The sequence below is a fragment of the Acomys minous genome, assembly GCF_964271855.1.
Source record: "Acomys minous genome assembly, chromosome: 15".
NCBI classification, from domain to species: domain Eukaryota; kingdom Metazoa; phylum Chordata; class Mammalia; order Rodentia; family Muridae; genus Acomys; species Acomys minous.
This window is the reverse complement of record NC_140497.1, coordinates 23,890,681-23,912,594: the sequence shown is the minus strand read 5'-3', so window position 1 is coordinate 23,912,594 and position 21,914 is coordinate 23,890,681. Positions and strand designations below refer to the sequence as shown.

General features: G+C 39.5%; 1 protein-coding gene across 8 annotated transcripts in view; it reads right to left on the bottom strand.

Moving 5' to 3' along the window:
* Positions 1-21,914, bottom strand: part of TEX15 (testis expressed 15, meiosis and synapsis associated) — a 71,669-nt gene that overhangs the window by 5,528 nt on the left and 44,227 nt on the right. For 4 of the 8 annotated variants that reach the window (XM_084760355.1, XM_084760356.1, XM_084760357.1 and 1 more), the window contains 5 exons: positions 18,031-18,177; positions 16,439-16,601; positions 6,191-13,224; positions 4,170-4,222; positions 431-1,683 (listed from right to left, as the gene is read on the bottom strand). In XM_084760355.1, coding sequence (XP_084616481.1) covers positions 431-1,683; positions 4,170-4,222; positions 6,191-13,224; positions 16,439-16,601; positions 18,031-18,177 — 8,650 coding nt within the window. Of the gene's footprint in view, positions 1-430; positions 1,684-4,087; positions 4,223-6,190; positions 13,225-14,377; positions 15,395-16,438; positions 16,602-18,030; positions 18,178-21,914 lie in introns of those variants that run through there. The other 4 variants (XM_084760361.1, XM_084760359.1, XM_084760360.1 and 1 more) reach the window with 4 other exon arrangements.

Genomic DNA, 21,914 nt, shown 5'->3' with positions numbered 1-21,914 from the left:
AGGGGAGAGGAATAAGGGGAAAATGGGAGGGAGGGAAGAATGGGAGGATACAAGGGATGGGATAACCATTGAGATGTAACAAGAATAAATTAATAAAGGAGAAAAAAATTAAAAAAATAAATAAAAACCAATTTAAACAAGAAAAAAAAACTTGTGTGACAAGTTTGAATGGGTTTTACCACTGCATGAATTTTGCTGTAATTGCTTAGCTATTCCTTAAAGATAGTTATTGAAGCACATGCTAGTGACATCAATTTTCTGTTTTCTGACAACTAGATTCACAACTTACAACAAAATTCAACTTTGCTCAGTGTAGAAGCAATCCTACAAGTCTACAAAGAAAATACCTGTACGTACCACCATGTATACATTTATGTAAATATAAAACCAAGAATAAAAATGAACCAAGCATGGAGACTTGTGGACTCACCGTAAGTCCAAGGAGCGTGTGGAAGCGCGGCTGGGTTAGGGGGATAGGGATACGGGGCTGGTGGAGGAGAAGCAAACTGTGAGTAAACTGGGTGTTGATAACTGTAAGAGACGGGCGTATGAGATGGAGGGTACCCATTTCCGGGGATAAAGGCATTTGCTTGTTGCTGTCCAGCAAAGTAACTAAAATGTTCCGAGTATGAACGGTTGAAATGCATGTTGTGGACAGTACTTGCAACTGCAGTCAGCACTGGAGGTGGTGGTGGCTGCATCTCACATGTTGCCATCCCTTGGTACGTGTGAGTGACAGCAGTGCCGTTGCTGCTGCTGTACTGATAAAAACACCAAGAATAGTATGGATATGAAGCCTCAAACGAACGCTCAGAAGAATTATACACCGCAGTGGGCACAGACTGCGGAGGTTCACTCCAGGACGTGCCAACTTTCTGAGTTAGCACTTCAGGATTCTTTCCATCCTGTTCAGAGAGGGCGTGCTGTGCTGTTTGAGTCACAAAACAGGCTGAGTTCCTGTATGAGGCAAATGGTGCAGTACTGGGGTGTGGTGCATCCTTCATACCCTTCTCTGCTGATCCGGTTTTCATAGGCTGTATTTTATCTACCTGCAGGACAGGAGTTTTGTCCTGGATACACACAGTTTCGGGAGAGCCGGTACCTGTACAGTCTTTCATAGACAAATCTAGGATTTCATTATCTCCATGTGGGAAGTCTGCATCACTCATTTCAAGATCGCTGTGGGTGGCCCTGGCCCTCACAGGACAGGAAGTGGACACTGAGAGCATGGGTGCATTAAGCACAAGAGGGTCATCATTTCCTGCTCTTAAACTTGAAGGGGAGATCTGTGTGTGATCTGCGGAGTTTTTATGCGATTTCTGTACAGGTGTGTTGTCAGGTGAGCAAGTGGCATCTACATTTTTTTGGTCACAAGTTACTAAGGGACAGTCTTCCTTAACATTTGTTTCAGCAGCACTAAATGTCACATTTCTTTTCTTTATGACATTAGAGGTCTCCTGCTGTTCAGAGAGATGGGCTAAATTACCAGGCAGGTTGTTTGTTGGCTCTATCTTGCTTTCTGACTTTGGTGTACAAGTGTCTTGTGCGTGCTCAGCAGGGGAAAGCGAGCCAGGTACCGAGCTCTGTCTTTTGCCCATTTCTGGAGATGCAGAGTTTCTTTTCAGAGTGTTACATGAATTTGATCGTATTTTGTTTTCATCTTGGACATGAGATCCTGTAGTGCTAGTGAACGTAATATAAACACAAGCAACTTTAAAGATACAGTTATAACATTTTAACATGAACATTTGAAATTTTTATTTAGTATAAGAATTCAGCACTTGGGAAGGCAGAGGCAGACAGTTTCAAGGCCAGCCTGGTCTACAAAGTTAGTCCCGAACAGCCAAGGCTACATAGAGAAACCTTGTTTCGAGAAACCAAAAACCAAACCAAACCAAACCAAACCAAAGAGACAAAACCCCAAAAAACAAAACAAAACAAAAATCCTTCAGTTTTATTCCCTGGGTCTGAACTTAAGCATGGTTCCTGTTGAAGAGGATGGTCTCCACATCTGGTACCATATTAAGACAGCTGAGTGACTTGAACATTTCCTTTAAAAAGCCTTTAAAAGCAGGAAACTCCCATTATTCAATCACTCAGTATAGTTTCTACTTCATATACTTCCAACCCACTGACAGGCTTCATTACTCCTAAGTAGCTATCTTTTCCCTGTCCCCATCTCTTTTGGTGTAACTTCTGGTTGTGGGTCTCTAGCACCAAATACACCTCCCTTTTCTTGCTAAAACAGATACTCTTTTGTTTGTTCATCTGCTGAGAATAAGAAAAGCAGACCTTCAGAATTCTTGCCAATTTAATATCTGTGGCGTTCTTACTAAGTTTAAAGTTTTTTGTTTGTTTGTTTGTTTTTTGAGACAGGGTTTCTCTGTGTAACAGCCCTGGCTGTCCTGGACTTTGTAGACCAGGCTGGCCTCAAACTCAGAGATCTGCCTGCCTCTGCCTCCAGAGAGCTGGGATTAAAGGTAAGAGCCACCATGCCCGGCTAACTTTAAAGTCTTAATTAGGCAATAATGGCAGTATCAAGGGCCAAAGCATGTTGAGAAAGAAAAAGTGGTATTATTTCTCCAGAGTTGAGAGGACTTCATCTTCAGTCTAGAGTCTTTATACCCTTTGAAGAAATCAAAAGGCCCATGTTTTAACCAATATAACCTTAAATGGCATTTTAGTGACATCTAATGCTATATAAACTACTGAGTTTTCTAGCAGGTACTCTGGCTTTATTTTCAGTGATGACTTCCTTTGAGATTTATAGCTGCCAGGATGGTCTGTCCCTTCAGAGGATGTTCATTTCTATGAAGCAAGGCCTCTGTGTCATTCTTGTAGCAGAATTATTTTTTTTGTTGACTTACAGTTTAATTCTTTAAGCAGAAAATACTTGATTAACAAGCCTAGGATAATAATGCTGGTGTATGTTTCCTCTAGTACTCTTGTGTTTTTATTATGTCACTTTACAACCATTTAGTCACATATGCCATGAAAATAATTATACAAGTGTAATATTTTTTAAAATAGGAAAAATCAAGAAAGAAATTAAACTGTTTGTTCCTTTTTGTATAATTTTTTACTTAATCTTCGTAAAATGGAAAAAATATGGAGATAGTCAGAAATACAAATTACAGAGGTAAATGAAAGCACAAAACTTAGTGAATTTTCTATAGTTACCTTATTCAGTTTAAAGAAATAGCTTTTGGCCAGGCAGGCGTGGTGGTACATGCATTTAATCCTAGCACTTGGGAGGCAGAGGCTGGAGGGTCTCTGAGGTCAGCCTGGTCTACAAAGTTACACACACACACACACACACACACACACACACACACACACACAGGAATAGCCTTTGAGATCTTATTTTTCCTATTTTACAGCTAAAGCATCCTCCTATGAAATAGAATGCTTATGTCTGTAAATTATACACCATTTCTATTAACTTCCTATTGATAAAAGATGGCAATTTCTCTTTAATCAGTTTTAAAATTTAGTTGGTATGTAAAATCCACAATTTAAAACTTTTTTTCCATTTTTAAAAATTTTTTCGAGACAGGATTTCTCTGTGTAGCCTTGGCTATCCTGGACTCACTTTGTAGACCAGGCTGGCCTCGATCTCACAGAGATCTGCCTGCCTCTACCTTCCAGAGTGCTTGCCCCCCCTTTTTTTTCCTAAAGATTATTTATCACGTACAATGTTCTGTCTGCATGTACACCTGCATACCAGAAGGGGGCACCAGATCTCAATTAAGGTGGCGATCAGCCACCATGTGGTTGCTGGGAATTGAACTTAGGCCCTCTGGAAGAGCAACCAGTACTCTTAACCTGTGAGCCCTTGCCCCAATCTTTAATGCATTAAGAAGCAGTTTGCTAAGCGATACCTGTTAAAATAAACTTTTCTTTCTTGGTTTAGCAGTCATTCCTATATAAGCCCCAGCTAACTTTAGTAATCTTTAAGGCAATATGCCCTCAGTATTTAGAATGAAGTTCAAGAGCATTAGGCCTCAGTCTGAAACAAACGTCTATGTTTCCCACGCTTGTCCTCTAAGCCACATGCATGACCCAGGAGTTTATACAGAACTACAAATTATTTTATTTTTGTTCTTTATTTATTTGCTCAATTTTACTTAGGTGTTATGCAAAGAGGATTGATTGGTGGCAACTTCTACCTTGGATGTTTGGATATGGTTTCTTGTTTGTTTCCAACATCTTTCATGGTAACCTATAAAAAAAGAAAAATTAAGTAGCCAAGTTTTACATTAGTGATGACAAACTAACTTGTACTCACCAATTCAAAAAAGTGACTCTGCTAGACTTACATATAGTATTTCACATGTGTACAGCAACCTCTTTAAAAAGTAATTTTGCAATATCCTTCTTTCCCAAATACTTTAAAATCTGAGACAACCCTTGCGGTCTATTAGGATTGTTTCCTTCTTGTTTTGTGAACAGGATTTTATTATGCAACTCGGGTTGAGTGACCTCTGCTTTTCCTTCAACAGTGCTGTGATTAGATGCGTGTGCCACCAAGACCAATGTACTGTTCCCTTGTCAGCAAACAAGTCACGAAGAACCACAGCGTCATCTTTTTTTGGAAACAAAATTTCATTACACCTTATTTTGTGTGCAGACATGAGTATGTGGGTATGCATGTGCAGACGGCAAGGACAACTTGCATGGTTCAGTCCTCTCCTTTAGGATCCTGAGTGTTGAACACGGATTGTCAGGCTTGGGGCATGTACTCTGACCTGCTAAGCCATCTACCCAGTGCATATGTAATTATTCTTTAAAAAGTTGTTCTTTTTTATGTGTACTGAATGTATGTGTGTGTATGTACTTACGTGTGTATGTATGATATATATATATGTATATATACACAACTACCCATCAATTCTCTAAGTATTGTCTGTAAGATACAAGGGTGAATGTTCTTAATCTCCAAACTCCAAACCTCAAGCCTTCAAATCCCAGTGCTCTGAGCTATGACCCAGCACTGTGGAAATGTTCACACCAGGAACCTTTTGGTCCATGCAGAAATTAAAATGACTACAAAACTACATTTGGGCATTGTGTATGAAACATGAATGCTTTTCATGTCTACATTTTGGTTCCATTTGCAAAATATCTCTGTGTGTATGTGTGTGTGTGTATGTATGTATGTGTATATATATATATGCATATATATATGCATGCAAATATAACCAAGTCTAGAAAATGCCAAATCTGAAACACTTCTACTTATGCCAGCCTGTATTTTCCATTCTTCTGCTAAAAACAGCACCATTTTCTAGTCTTGGCTGATTACCATTTCTAAGTAACTCAGAATTTCATTACCTTTTAAATCACCCCCCCCAAGAAAACCCAAAAAAACCCCCCATAAATCTAAAACTAACACATCTCATATGACATTATATTTTAGTATGGAGGGATAAAGGTCAAATTCCTTAGGCCTGTACTTAAGTCGGGGACACTCCTCCTCACACCCCACATACGCTCATGTGTGTGTGCGTGCATGGGCACATGAGCCTGTTGAACACAGGGACCTGGAGCCTGCTATGGTCTGTGTTACACTCTCAGACCCACAACAACCCCCTTTAAGGCCTGCCTCATTCTTCCTGTCACCAATTTAAGTTGGCTGGAAGTTCATGGGCAGAGCATTACCCAGCATATGCAGAGTCTGGCTTCTAATTTCAGTACAATAAAAACGAATAAACACCTAGTCTCCTTATCTTTAAATAAGTTGACTAAAGTGCATATTTTCTATGGTTTTTGTGAAGAATGAATTTTTATTTGTACATACTACATAAATGTTGCTAATATGAGATTTTTGTAATTTTTATAATCATATATGGAAAATTTCTGCCCTATTATTCCAATAGGAAGTACCCAGAAACCACTCAATAATGAATTGGTCAGTCACATTCCCAATAATGAACGTGCCCCCTTACTAGCTATTAAGCTTTATTCTTTCATGAAATACTTTCTAATATACGGAAAATTATGTACTTGCAAGGTACCTCAATTACATAACTCTGTAAAGAATACAAGTCATTTAATCTAACACTAATAGTTAGCAGGCAGAATGTAAAGCCTCCCCAACTTTTATATTCTGTAAGCTGCTTTTCTGGGTAGAGTAAGCTTGTTGTGCTCAAGAACATTTGCAAGTTTGATTTTAAAAAGACATTTGTACCTTTTGCTTCTTATAACTGGAACCAGCGTCAGCGTTTCCATTTCTCTGAGAGACTTCACACGTGTCTGCTGTCACAAGTCGTTTTTTAGAGGCACTTGAGGTGTTTTTCCCTGTGCCCTCTGTACCCGAGGGTGTCTGCGCAGAAATCCCGGGTTGACTGCTGTTCTCCCCGGGTTCTGAAATGGGCACATCCACCGTCTCCTTCCTGCTCAGGTGCAGTGTTTCCCTTCTGTTACGCAGCATTTGGAAAAAGAGAAGATGAGCGGACATTTTAGTACCTTTAGTACTTATCATCTTCATATGTTCAATTGTCTTCATAACTTTTATAATATGGACCATTTTCCCAAAATCTTTCTGCGGGGCAGACATTACGTTTTTAAGTAGCATAAAAAACTGCTTGTGGTTATGTTCTAATTCGGCCACAGTGTTCCCATAGTTTACAGATGCAGTATGTGGCACCAAGTCAATATATGTGGAAAGTGAATGCTTAGATTTAGTTATAAGCCTTCTAATTGCTGTAAGTTCTTTAAGTTCTCTGGAGAATAGACGCAGAGCGTAGGAAAAATTAACAGCTTCCCTGTATTCACAGATAACAGCCAGCTCTTTCTTAATGTGAGAAATAGCAATCTCTATCACTTTCCAAAGACAGTCTGTCTGCTTGTCGTCAGTTGAAAAGGAAGCCATTTCTTCTTGGCATCTAATAAGGTCAGGAAGAAGAGACCAATCAAACCAGAGCAGACCTCGAACCCTCTGTTTGTGCAGTTTCTTTGCTATTGAATTTTTAAGGTAGTGCACTGTTTCTGAGAGCATGACAATTTCAATGTAAATATCAATAGCTTCAGGCTTTAAAACGACAGCTCCATGGGTGTGGTTGTTGAATATATCAAAAACATTTTCCTCTGTGATAAAAATGTTATCTACGTTATCTTCTTGCAGCATCTGGAAGTACTTTTTTAAAATTTCTAAGTGATCTGTACATCTGAGAGTGAGGTCCAGTAACTTTTCTGGGTCTGCAGATTTAGCCTGATCCAGTATCTCACTAATACAACCAATATCTGGATATGAAAGCCAAGCTTTGTTCAGCCTACAGTTTGGTATGCTCCCTACAGCTGACTGTCTGGAATCAAGCACAGCATTGTCTTCAAGCCCAATACCAGTTGGCTCATTGTTTGAACCTTTAGACAAGACACCACAGATCTTCTTCAACTTAGAAAAAGCACATTCATTCATTTCCTCCATTTCTCTGTGTTTTTCTGAGTGTCTTTTGGGGAAAGAGTGGCTGTTTTCTTTCCATACAAGACTTTTTGCAGCATCAAAATATATATGTTCCAGACCATAAAGGCAGATTTTGATACTTATTTCTTCACTGCTCTTGATAAAACTAACCTTTGAGGAGACCACTTCTATAATGATCCACAAATGGTCTGTCTTTCCTGGACAGGAATAGACTTTAGCAGAGCCCCCATGTATCCTGATCAGCTTTAGAGCACTTTTTCTTAAGTTTTCCAGGTCTCCTAAACTATCTCCAAAGTTAACTCCACAGGCAAATGGAACAGAAAGACAAAAGTCAAAGCAGTCAGAATAGTGCCTCAATATGGCTTTGCATTCAATGATTTGCCGTTTGTATTTTAAGAATGCATAGTATGAATTAGCTTCTTCTTTTGCCTCTGCTAAGAATTCAACTAACTGATTATGGTAATTTTGTAACTCACAGAATGCGTTATATTTTAGTCTTCCCTGAAAACCAGGATAGAAATTAGACTGCAGCTGGTACCCACGCGGCCTGTGAAGCAGCTCGCTGTACAAGCTGTCGTCATACCAAAGCAAGCTTCGGAACGTTGGTTTACCTTCTAGGAACCTCATTTTGTTTTCAATGAACTGAAGAGTTTCCATTGCCATTTGAAGCTCTACCCAACTATCAACAGCACTTGGTTTCAGCTTAAGTCTACAATTATCCCACAAGTTCTGTTCTACCAACAGCTTTCTTGAAATCAGAATATGGTTAACTGGACATTCTTGCTGTCTTTCAAATGCTTCAACAAATAAAGGGAGAATATTTTGACAAGCCTGAGCCTCTTCTTCTAAAATCTGCAAAGACGTTGTTTCATCTGCTCTCCGTAAGATCTGGGACAGCTGTGCTACGTGAGATGTGCAGGTAGCTGGGTGGTGTTCTTCTTGTAATTCCTTCTGAAGAGCAGTGGCTGTAGCATTCTCACGTAGAGCAGGCCTACGGTTAGTTCCTGCAACAGCTGGCTTGGAGAGACGGTCAGAGTGGGAGCTGCTGCTAACTTTAATTTGCCCTGCTTCCATTCTTTCATTAAGCTGACTAGGAATGTTTTTCAAAGCAATTGTCTCTATGGTAGAATTTTTAATGCTCAGATGAGAATCAGTCAAGATGCTTTTAATTATTTTCTTGTTTACGTGGAAGGATTCTTCTTTTAGGACCCTCTTTTGACTTTTGTACCCAATAGTAACAGCTGATCCTTCAGTAATCATTTTTCTGTAAATTGCTTGCTCAATTTTCCTAATCTTTTCCTCCTCAATGTATTTTGCCAAATATTTATTTGAAGGAACCTTTACATTCTCTCTTAAGAGCAAAGAACTATCGTTGGACAATAGCGCCTTTAAATTTTTCTTACAACTTTTACTTCCTTCAGTTCCTAACGTTAGATCCAATATAGAACACTTAGTAACAGTCACCTCCTTCACACTTACATGGAAATGTCCATTTCCCCCCACAGGAGAGTCTTCCTCACCAGCTGTCACTAGATTTGATGACAAAGGAGGAACAATGTACCTTCTGCTTGCTCTATTTCCTGTAGGAATGCTTGGTGCGATCGCCACAGGAACTGTACACTTTTCTACAGGGAAAATTGCTTCTCCATTTCTAGTATCGTCAGATACAAGGTTATCTTGTTCATAGATACCAACATTTAAAAAGCGCTTCTTGTTTGAGTCTAAAACTGAAACAAGTACGTCAGTGTTAGCTATACAGGTTGCATCGTAGCTGTTATCTAGACTGTAACTTGTGTTTTCTTTTGTGAAACGGAAAGACACCGAATTGCTTTCACATACAGCTGTTTTATCTTCAGAACTATACTCTTTTGTCATATCCATAGTATTGTGTGTTGAACGGTTTTCAAGCTTTGCATAGTTACTACTAGACAGCTGTCTATCAGTCTGATACTCTTTTTCAGTTAGTGTTTCTTCTGGGTAAAGCATATACCCACTTGTTTCAGAAAAATGCTCAAGTTCGGAAGAGCCTACACTTCCCACAATGCTATTCGTGTATTCTAACTGACTAATACTCTGGGATGTGTAAGCTAGGGGTAACTGTGATTCAGGAAGTTGTTCTTCATCACAAAATTCTCTTACATGGAAAGTAAGACTACTGGAAACATGCCCAGACATGATTCCACTTGAAAGGCACTCTGCAACTCTCTCTCTGCTTGTTCTATAAGATCTGTGCTTTGATATTGGGGCCAATGCCTCATCAAAATCAAATCTTAAAACTCTTTTCTCTTCCTGGCTGTCATATCTTCTTCTGGACAAAAAGTGCCTAGTAGAATATCTTCTTTCGGACATCAAACTATCACCTTGAAGATCACAACTTTCCCAGAAATTATTGCAGATTACTGCGTACGCTTTTGGTAATGGGCCTTTACTCTTTTTCCCCACTTTAGATATAAGCTGCAAAGACGTATGAAGTCTTCTATACGCTTTCTTTAAGTGAAGAACTGCTTTGTCCAGTTTTCTGGACAGATGTTTGCTTTTACATAAAGATGCCTCACTATTGAGAATATTCAGTACATTCCTAATGTGCCTCTCTGACTGTGAAAATGTTTTAATTCGCCCTTGGGATAAGGAAAAAAACTGGTCAGATGAGTCGTGACCTCCTGGCTTCTTCCTTGTCTCCTGAGTTTCACGCTCCCTTAGGTCCTTGTGGGAGATGTTCTGACCCCTGGAAGATGCATGGAGGTTTCTCTTGCTGCTTTTTGATTCCGTGTCCTTTTTTCTTCTACTATCGCTAAAGTCAGGCTTTGAGTTTTTGGGACATTTATTCTTATCATTGATTACTGTGACAGATGGTGCAGTAGACAAAGAGTCACTGTTTGGTTTTCCAGATATATGATGCGCATGTGTATTATCACTTGAGTTCGACCGATAAGAGGTTCCAGACTTGCTACCATGTCCTGATTCTTGCACCGAATTACCAAACTTATTTTCACATGAAAAACTCGAACTTTCTCCAGAAGATTGAGAGTAAACACCAAATCCACAGGCTTTCCCCCCTTTATTAGCTGCTGGCTGTGTGGGTTCAGATACGCGTTTGTGAAAATTATCTAAAGAATTATCAGTGGGACTGATTCTTAGTCTAGCGAAGTTTGTAATTGTAATTTGTAGATCTGGAAGAAAAATTGGGTTGTGGGGCTCTTTTTTTCCCCCTTTTTTGGAAGAGAAAGGAACAGAGTTACATTCTGGAGCGTGATGCTGATCAGTGCGCTCTCTTCTTGCAAAACTCGAGGTTTCCATCTCTTCACTAGTGTTTCCAAATAGGGCTTCCCAATCAATACGTGATTTTAGAGACTCATATATATCAAAATCGTCACAAGGAACATCGCTATGGCTACGCATATTTTGTTGAAATAAAGAAGCATCACCAGATTCTTCAGGTTCTACTTCAATTTCACGTCCCAATTCACAAGTTTGAAGAACTGAATTCTCATTTACTGACTGTTCAAAGTGTTGTAATTTATCTTTATCAGGGCCAATTTCGCAATCAGAGATGCTATGTTTTACTAAACCAAAATCTGAGCTCTCAGGGGAACATGTTTCTTTCAGCTGGTATTCTTGATGATCTCCATGATTCGTGCTTGATGTGAGAGCCGCAGTACCAACGACTTGTTTTGTAGCATTTGAGGCTCCATGTGCTGTGGAGCCTTCGATTTCTGGAAACGTGGGCACCAAGTTCTCTGAACTTCTTCCGTCATTTGGCGCATGTCTTTGTTTTATAGCATCCATACTATCTTCGCTCTCTGATGACGCCATTTCTGCTGGTCTACCTTTCTTTCCCCGGACTGAGTTCAATGTGAAGCATCCTTCAAAATTCGGAATTTCTGCTTTGGTGTTACTTTTAATTTCCTTCATTTCAACAATATTGGTGAAAAGGTCATTTGAATGAAAATCTTGCTTCTTACTTCCATTTATGTTATCTGTGTTGCATTCAGCAACCAAAGAAGCATCATCTTTCTCTTGAGCATTATTTGCATTTTCATAATTTCTTTGTTCTAGTAAATTAATTTTCAAGTTTGGATCACAGCTCAATGCTGCATCATAAGAAAGGCTGTGATCCTGTACATCATCTTTGATATGAGGAGCTTCTTCTTTTTGAAGGTTATAAGACACTGCCTCATTTTCATTTTCCCTCTGGATGCACATATATTCTCCAATTTTGCTGCAGCCTGAACTGTCAACAGACATGTCCATGGTGGGAGATGACATAACACCACCAGTGAGTTGCCCTCTGGCCAGGGGACCATCATCTTTTGCTTCATGGAAAGCATTAGTGAACACGGTAACAAAGTTCTGACTATTTTGTTCTGCTGTCAAATCTAATAGCCCTTGAGCCATGGCAAATCTCATATGAATATTATCTTCACACTCTAGTGAGTATTGAGGATGCTTTTGTGAAAGACACTCTGTATGTGGAGTAAGATTACACTCTAATTCCAATGCTGCACGATCCATTTCATTTTCACCCCTTGTGGTAGACATGGGTGATCTGGGCATTTGTGGCTTATGAGTAACTGGTATTTTTTCACAATTTCCCGTTAAAGAATTAAGATTTCCACCTTCTTTGTGTTCCTCATGTAATGCACTGCACTGATTAACTGGGCTAGTTTGGGTTTCATTAGTAAAATAACTGACAGTTTCTTTCCACCAAGTCTGGTTTATTCTATGTTTAGAACTGTCCTCTGGGCTGATGGAGGCTCTCATCATTCCAGTATTTTGCATGTATTCACACAGGTTTCCTTTCTCCTGGTCTGGGAAGAGTGTGGACACCTGGTGATCAACCTTATATACAGAATTTAAATCAGAAGACCGTGATTCTGGAGAGACGTGATTCTGAGAGTCTTTGCTGCAAATATTTTCTGATTCACAGGAGTTGCGTGGCTCATTGTTTGGCTCAGTTAAAACTGGGGTGTTGCTCCTCTGGGCCTTTTCTTCACTGTACTTTTGTTTCCCAACATCTGAAAATTCGTTTGATATAGAATTGGGGAAGGAAAACCTATGTTGCTCTTTACATTGTTCTGCAATGGCGACTTTACTAGATGCCATAAAATCATAATCCTCTGAGCCAATATTGTAAGTCTGAGTGTGTGAACTTTCAGAAGAGAATTTGAAGCAAGGGGCATCCAAGTAATTAGCGCCAGCATGATCAGCAGGGGTGACTTCGGATGAAGAGATGGAACTAGTCGGCTTTATTTGTGAATTGTCATGATCCAAATTCTTATCAAATGGCAAAACGTCACTCAGACCGGCAGTATTATTTTGTTTTCTCATGTTTTGTTCTCTCTTCATCAGTCTGGGATCCTTAATGAACTTTGAAGTAATAACTGTACTTGAGGCGGTATTGGTTTGAAAAGGAAAAGCAACAGAAATAGTATTTAAAATATTTCTGAGGTAAGCCACACTGAACATGCCGCCATCGCCACTTGCTGTGTCATCAGTGGGCATGCAGGAAAGACCTGAATCATGTATATATACTTGAGAAGCATTGCTAATTTCTGATGAATTTTCTGTCTGTCTGCTGTCTGCTTCAAGCACAGAAGTGTTTCCATTTTGTACATTTCCATAAGAATTACAAGTATCTGAGTTAGAAGGACCCATCTCTGAATCTAGTGTTTTGCAAGGGCAAGTTTCCTGCACAAGTGGATTGACAGGCTTCCTGAAGTGCTCAAAGATGACTGTAGCATCTTTTCCTTTTCCAATTCTCTTGGCAATTGTACAATTATTCAGAGAACATGTTCTTTCTGTGGGAAATAATAAAGATGTCATGAGTAATTTTAACTGAGTTCACTTAATAATCCAGTGGTGATTATCTGTTCTTAGCACAAAGAACAGAGAGGTTAAGGGAATATGAATCAGTAAGTAACAAAAATGTTGCAACGTGAAATGCGGCCCTAGTCCAGCAACTTCACTCAAAAAAACCCCTATTTGATAAGAAGTGAATTCTGATAAATAATAAATAGAAATATTACAACAGAAAGCTGGAGGGGCCAACGAGATGGCTCAATGAGTAAAAACGCTTTCTGCCAAGCTTGACGATCTGAGTTTGGTCCCTGGAACTCCCCTAATGGAAGGAGAGAACTAAGTCCTGTATGTTGTCCTAGGAACTTTATAAGTGTGCCTAGAACACATGTGATTACATTAACACAATATATAAATATATATAATAAAAAACAGAAAGCTAAGGTTATAGTTCAGTTGGTAACTGTACTATCAGCTAACATGCAGGAATCTCTGAGCTCAGTTTCCAGCACTGCATAAAATCAGGTGTGAGGGTACACACTTGTAATTCCAGCATTTGGGAGACTGAGGTTAAAGGTCATCTCTGGCTACTAATTGTGAGACTGGCCTGGGCTACCCCATTGTAAAAATATATATAAAGAAATGTTAAATTGGAAAACACTTTTCTGTCACGAACTATCACTTATACTACATTTCAATATTTCATGGCACCTATGCACTGCTAAGCAAAACTGTTTCTACCTTGCTTCTTTTCCTTCTAGGAAACTCGAAAGCTATATGCCTTCTATAATAGTTATAGTAAAAAAGTCAGCTAACAGTAAGTATTAAGAAGGATGTGGAGAAAGTGTAATGCTAAGACATTGCTGGCCTCAAACTATGGATGCAAATGATGCGACCATCTTAAAAAAGTCTGGAGAGTTCCTCCATAGATTTACAGCTGTATACAATGACCTGTCAATTTGATGAAAACACATGTTCACTTGAAAACTTGTACACAATCATACTATTATGCATACTCGCCGAAAGTTGGAAACAACCAGATATCCACTGACTGCTAAGTATATAAACACAACATAGCACACACACACACACACACACACACACACACACACACACACACACACGAAAACTATTCCATAACAAAAGTGAAGTACATTTATTGAAAGTGCAGCAATATTTATTAAAAGACATTTAGAAATTTATAGAAATATTACAAAATTAAAATGTTAACAAATTAAAACATTTAGTAGTCTTTTTTTCGTTTTACAAATTAATGTACAGAATCAATTGAAGACAACCGAAATTCTCAGAGATAGGTATGGGGGTAGATGTTTATAGCTTGACTCTAAAGAATGGGCACAGAGAACTAGCAGCTCCTGGAGTGCCTGCAGCTGACTGACATCACACAGGATTATTACTCCAGACCAGTGGGCAAAATGGAGTTGTAATAAAGTGTTCTGTAAGACAACTGGTTATGCCAATGGAAAGTAGGATGTTTCCAGAAAGGAAAGACCAAAATGGTAAAAGGAAGCTACAAAGTGTTTTATTTTTCTCTTTTTCTTGAGACAGGTCTCACTATTAGCCCTGGCTCACCTGGAAGTCACAGAGATCTGCATGCCTCTGCTCCTGGGTGCTAGAGTTAAAGGTGTGTGCCTGGCGCTATAAACTTTTTTAAGACTTCATTTACTTAGGAAAGCATCCAAGAGTAAAAGAGATTTGACATCAGTTATCTCAGTAAAGTAATGTATCTTATCACACCTCTAATTCCAGCAACCAGGGAGCAATACGCAGAGAGATCACTGTGTATTTCAGGTCACCTGTAATATGAGTTTGGGTTGCAACGTGAGAGTGCGGTTTAAGAAAACACATGACAGAAAGATAAATAAAAAGTACAAAACAAAACCCACAAAATTAGAGAAAACAATTTTAACATTCTCAAGATCCAAGATCCAATAGCTGACATATAAAACAGCTCTCACCAAACAAACAAACAAAAGAAACCCCAGCTCAATTAAAATATGTGGGTAAAAGACTGGACCAGAAGCTGGGTGTGGCAGCAAATGTCTGTAATCCAACCATTCAGAGAGGCAGAGGCAGGCAGAGCTCTATGAGCTCCAGGCTAGCCTGGTCTACAAAGCAAGTCCAGGACAACCAAGGCAACGCAGAGAAACCCTGTTTCAGAAAAAAAAAAAAAAAAAAGGATTGGACTAGAAGTTTCAGAGAAGCGGTTCTTTGTTGCTGTGGCAACTCAAAGCATGTGTTGAATCTCTAGCACCCATGAATGGCTGTGCACCACTGTAACCCCAGCATTAGGGTTGCGGAGAAAGGCAATCCCAAGAGGGATTATCAGCCTAGCTGTTAAAATATTCTTTCAGTCCAGTAAGAGATCCTGTGTCAGGGCAATTTGAAATAATAGACAAAGACATTGGACACCCTGCTCTGACCTCAGCATGCATGATCCATGGGCACCGGGACACTCACAGCATATAGAAAAAACCCACACACATACAGAAAAATATACATCTCTCTCTCACACACAAAATGAAAATTCAAGTGTGCAATAAATCTACCAAGAGGCCCTAACCTTGTTAGTATTTGGACAAAAGCTAAAATCGGGAGTAATTTACTACAGCAACACAAAAAACAAAAATGAAAAAGTCTGATGGAACTAAGTATTGGCAAAGATGATAAGGTTCTAGTAGCATTAAAAATTAGGAAAAATTAAAAACAAAATGAGCCAATATATACTAATCATTAGACTAATAAAAATAGCTTTTAAAACTTTATGTAGCCTAACGCACTTGATTCAACCACTTTAGAAAATCACATGACATCATCTCTAGTTTCAGCTGTACTTTCCCAGTGTTCATACAAATCCCACAGTCACACTTTAGCACACTAGCACTGAGACCTTATATAAATACCACTGTGGAATAAGAAGTGGTAATGGTACCTAATTTTTCCTAATACAATAGTACAGTCACACAAGACTCTCCATCCACCCATAAAAATGGACAAATTGCTGTTATAGTAATCAATACAGAAAAATTACATGAACATATAACAAAGCCAAAATGGTAAAATATGTGCATATGATCCTAGATCTATAAAATGGAAGACAGGTTAAAAAAAACCACTGTCTTTGTTAGAGGTTGACAATGCATGAGAACACTAGGAATTGAAGAGCAGCACAGCTGGATACTGTACACATCTTACCAAGCCTCTTAGGAAACCCTGTGGAGGGGAATCTCAGCGATGTCATAAGTTGTCCATTTCCTGCTTTTTTACCAATAAATTTTACTGTTACTATTGCATATGGAAGACACTGCCTAGGTTTATCTACTGGTTTCGAAAAGATATCGTATTCATAGACGTACACCTGAAAGACATAAGAAAATCAAATTATTATATAAAAACTCTGGCCCCAGCTTTCTTTAAGAGTACCATGAACTATCAAAAAGGAGCTAGATGAAAGTTAGCCAAAAACCTGCTACTTATATCTTGGTAACCCTGGCTCTTACAGTCAGAAGGTGGCTTTATGTTATGCTAAATGTCCTCAAGGCTGCTTACGGCTTGTTCCTTTTCTGTCAAAACCTAAGGCACCAGGCTGTTTCCTCCCCCCCCCCCCCACACACACCGACAGAGGGTCTGCATCTTGAAGAGCCATGGCTTCATGACAAACCATGGCTTCATGACAAACCATTTACTACGTAATTTTGATGAAGGGTTCCAGTATGATTAGGGAGAAAAACTGTTTATCCGAAGAATATGGTGCTTGCCTTATAACTACTACAAAACTAAAAACCCACAATGCAGGACCCAGCGCCTGCGCTGCTGCCCCACCCTGGGACCGTCCAGCCCAGCCCATCTCTTTAGCGTGCTTTCTTTGTGCTGCTAAGTAAGCTTTTCTTTAACTGTCTCTTGCTGTTTCCTTTGAGGTGGCAAAAACCATGGCTATCTCTCCATCTTCTTTAACCCCTGTTTTGTTACGGATATATAAAATTCCTCTTCTTCCTCCCACTACATATTTTTACTTGGAAGCTACTGATATTGACAGAAGCACAATGCTGCTTTAAAATAAGTAGTATTTTCTAGTGAAATGTGTTGCAAATGTCTTGAAATCTATCTCGAGTCAGACATAATAAAATATCAATACTTTTCACATGTGGAAACACATTTACACTTCTAAGGGAAGACTTATTTTCACTTATACATAATATAATGTTCTATTAAAAAGCTACAAAGTATTAAGCAAAATATAATAAAAAGTGCTTTTACTTAATTAATGGTGAACTTGTAAAGCTTTCCTTTGTTCCTCTTCTGAAGTATAAGAAATCAATATTATTGTTCAAAAATCATCTTATTTTTAGCATATTATAAACGATACATCATAACTCGACATACTTATAAGTGTGAATTTTTGTTGTTGTATGCATGTATGTAATAACATGTACATGGGGAGGCCAGAGGTCAATCTCGGGTGTCATTCCTCAGTGCCAGCCATTTCTGTTTTTTGAAACAGGGTGTCTCACAGGATTGGAGTCTACCGACCCCACTATGTATGTACAGCGCAGAGCCTCACAGTATCCACCACCTTACCCCTCTCATCATTGTTTTTAGTGGTGAAACATTTGAAATTTACTTTCAGTGACTTTGAACGTAAATGATTGGCTGTAGTTATGCCACTGTGAAGTCTTGTTCAAAAGAGAAGCTGACAGCCAACTTAGGGATCAGGTTTAAGGCATATAAATGGTTTCTGTACTCAGCCTGGGTCTTTCGGGTATCAAGGGAGCCTAGCACGAACATACCATTGAATTGTAGGCTTGTAGCTCAATGGCATCTTTCAGAGAAGGCATATTTCTTGACATATGGCAATCAAAGTTAGGTGAAGGATCAAGAGAAACTTTGCTTTTATCCACAGAAGGATGAATTTTCTTTACTTTCCCAAAGAGAACCTAAAAAACAGAAGACAATATACAAACTTCAAAGTCTAATGCTGTTAATAGCGACGCAGTGACAAAACTGTTAATCCATGCCCTGGATGAATGGGCTGTCCCAACATTGGAGGCACACCACTTATTTCCTAGATTAAACTCTTGAGATTAAAATTACTTCTAATAAAAATTTCAGAAAACCCACTTTTAGAAATGAGATTACTATGAAAGTGTATGTGAAAGACTATGAATATTTGAGTTAGAAATAGAAAATAGTGGGAGAGAGCAGGTGACATAAATCTAGACAGCAAAACATAACAGTTTGTTTGTTTTGTTCTCCGCTTTGGGTTTTTGAGGCGCTCTCCCTGATGAAGCTCTAGCTACTCGGAAACATGTTATGTAGGTGAGGCTCCCCTCAAACTTGTGACGGCTTTCCTGTCTCTGTCTATCAAATGCTGGGATGATAGGTGTGTGTCATGAGGCCCAACGTACGGCATGTAATTAAAATTACCACTGAATAAAGTGAGTGGGGCAGATTATTCAACAAAGAGGACAACTTAGAAATTAAATTACTATTAGGTGTATAAACAAAAAAAATTACACAAGTTAAACACTCACGTACTGAAAACAGTGTGGTAATATAAGAAGTCTTTTTGAAGAATATAGCGGCTAAGAACTCATGATGCCAAAACATGCAGATTTCACTATGTAATGGTTTAAAACTTCTCCACACTAAACACCAAGAGTCTAACACACACGTTTTCTGAGGATGTGAGAAAAGAGGCAGGTGTGTGTGGACAGAGGTAATTACTAATGGTGATTCCTGCGACATCAGGGCGTTACACAGCAAAACATGTAAAATGCACATGCCTCTGACTTAAAAAACTGTATCTAATTAGCTAATTTTCAATTCTTGCCTGAGTTAGGAGTTGCTGCTCAAGGTTTTGTGCTTGGTCTCCTCACTGCCTGTTAGTTAAATCACTCCACTGCTGTTAGAAAACATTATGTAGTGATTCCTCAGAATTAAATTTGAATTACCACATGGTCCAGAAATACCACATCAGGCATATTACAAAACTCTGAGGGCCAGTGAGATGGTCCATTGAGTAAAGGCACTTTGCTATGTCTAATGGCCACCATAGGACCCACAGGGTAAGAGGAGATACTGGACCCCCACACGTTATCCTCTGACTATTATAGGTAATACATAGATATAATAAAAAAGAAATGCAAGTGGAGGATTTTTTTTGGTGTGGTATGTCTATGCATGTGGCTGTGTGCATAGTCATGTGTAGGACAGAGATAAGGACAGAGCAGGACAGAGATGCCTGCTCACTGTATTGAGGCAGGGTCTCTCGCTGGGCATGGAGCTCACCGCTTAGGCTTGTGTCGCTGGCCAGCAAGCCCAAGAAACCCTTCTGTTAAACTCTATCTCCGCAGAGGTTGGATTACGTGTGATCTTCTACATCTTTTACATGCATGCTGGGGATCCAAACTTAGTTCCTCATGGTTGCATGGCAAACATGTTAACAGCTGAGGCACTCCCCAACCCCAAACAAAGGGCCTTTAAGGAATATTTGTATACTTGTTGTCATAGTGCTTAGTTTAAACAGTCAAGATGAACGAGAATGCAAATATGGTGAGTCTACCTTATAAAAAAGAAAACCTGACAGAGGGATAAACATTTAGCACAGGCTAAGCGCTGTGACAGTTTCAGTGACTCTACTCCCATGGGTACTCACAACAGTTACACTACTGTAAGCAGAAGTAGAATGCTGACTTCCAAGGTCTGGAGGGAGAAGGGATAGTACTTATTATTTAATGAATATAGTATTTTTGTTTGAAGATGCAATGCATTCTGGAGGAAATGGATTGTGAGGATTGAACAACAATATGAGTATATTTGAAGCTACTGGACTGTATTTAAAAATCTACTAAGAGTACATTTTATTGTATTTTACTAAAATAGTAAAGCTTGTAAAACATATTTATGTACTTATAGCATTTTCCAAACACATTTTGGAGAACTAGAAAGAGTCATGGTGTGTATGTGTGTGTGTGTGTGTGTGTGTGTGTGTGTGTGTGTGTGTGTGAACACGAGTGTGTGTGGGGGGCTGGAGCACTAGCACTCACACATGCAAGCACGCATGCACTCACGCATGCATGCATGGGATAGGAGTGAGGGTCGACGTATGCATGCTAGGAAAATATTCTATCACTGAACTATACCAACTCAAAACTTTATTACTGACAACTGAGTGCATGCCTTTCTAGAATTTTCTGGGTATTTTCTTTCCTTCCTTTCTTTGGAGACAGGGTTTCTCTGTGTAGCTCTGGCTGCCTAGAACTCACTCTGGAGACCAGGATGTCCATAATCTTAGAGATCTGCCTGCTTCTGCCTACTGAGTGCTGGGATTAAAGGTGTGCGCCACCATCACCACTGCCACCACCACCTGGCTCCTGTTTTTCTTTTTTTTTTTTCAGTGCTGGAACTCCAACCCAGGACTTTATGGATACTAGACAAGCACTCTACCACTGAGCATGCCCTAGCACACTTCTGGTCTTGTGTATTTGTGTGTAGAAGGGCTTGTGCACACGCTATGTGCTCTGTGAGGGGAACTGAGGAAGACGTACCCTTTGGAATATGGTAGGGTCTTTTACTGAAACTGGGGCTAGGCTGGTGGCCAGCAAGTCTGAGCAAGCCTCGTGCACAGCACTGGGGTCACATCCAGCTTTTCACTTGGGTGCTGGAGCCCCTGCTACACAAGCCTGAGGACTCTCCACCAGGCCACCTCCTTAGTCCTAATCCATGCCATTTCTTTGTCTACATATTTTACAACATCAACAGCGTGTAAGTGTTTGGTCTTTTAAGACAGGGTTTTGGTATGGCAGGCAACCTTAACTCTCTGTATAACCCAGGGGAGTGGTCTTTAACCTTCTGGCCCTAAACCTTCCACATGCTTGGTGTACAATCATGCTTGAGCCATATAATATTTTAAATCAAATGACTGTATAAACTTTTCCATAAGCCTTTAAAAATGCTCCACAGAAGCTGAAGAAACGGCTTGGTGGTTAAATGCACTTCCTGCTCTTGAAGAGGCCCAGGTCCAGCTCTCAGCACCCACATGTAGCCCCCAACCCATCGCCACTCTACCTCACAAGGATCCAGGTCTCTGCAGCATGGCACACATTTGGTGCACTTAAATATATGCAGGCAAGACAGCTATACATGTAAAATAAAAGTAAAGCTATCTTTTGTGAAATGCTTGTCCATCTACTGCTAATGGATTTGTCCCAGTGCAGAGAAGACACCTGACAGTTCCACCATAAAACACTAAGTGGATACTTTAAAGACGGCTATTATGTTTTACTCTAAACCATAGTCTCCACACACAAGTTTCTGTTCGGAGACCTTGTTCTACCCTTTGCAAAATTATTTTATACAAGCATGGCACATTTGTTCAAAATAATGGCATTGGCACATCGGTGTTTGACTGAAATAGCGTAGTAAAGTTAGCTTATGCCACAATCCTATTTTAATTGCCCAGAGACACAAACCACTATGGTGCTACAGTATAACAAAAAAGTTAAAAGAGGGATAATGGCTGCAGAACAAAGATGCCGAGTGCCGCCTTTGTGCATCTCAAGTTTCACTTTGTGCCGCAGTTGGTAAAGAGTAACAAGGGAGACTTCCAAAGGACGACAAGCTAACTATGGAATCCGACTTATAATTTAAACTGAAAGCAAGCTATGTCCAT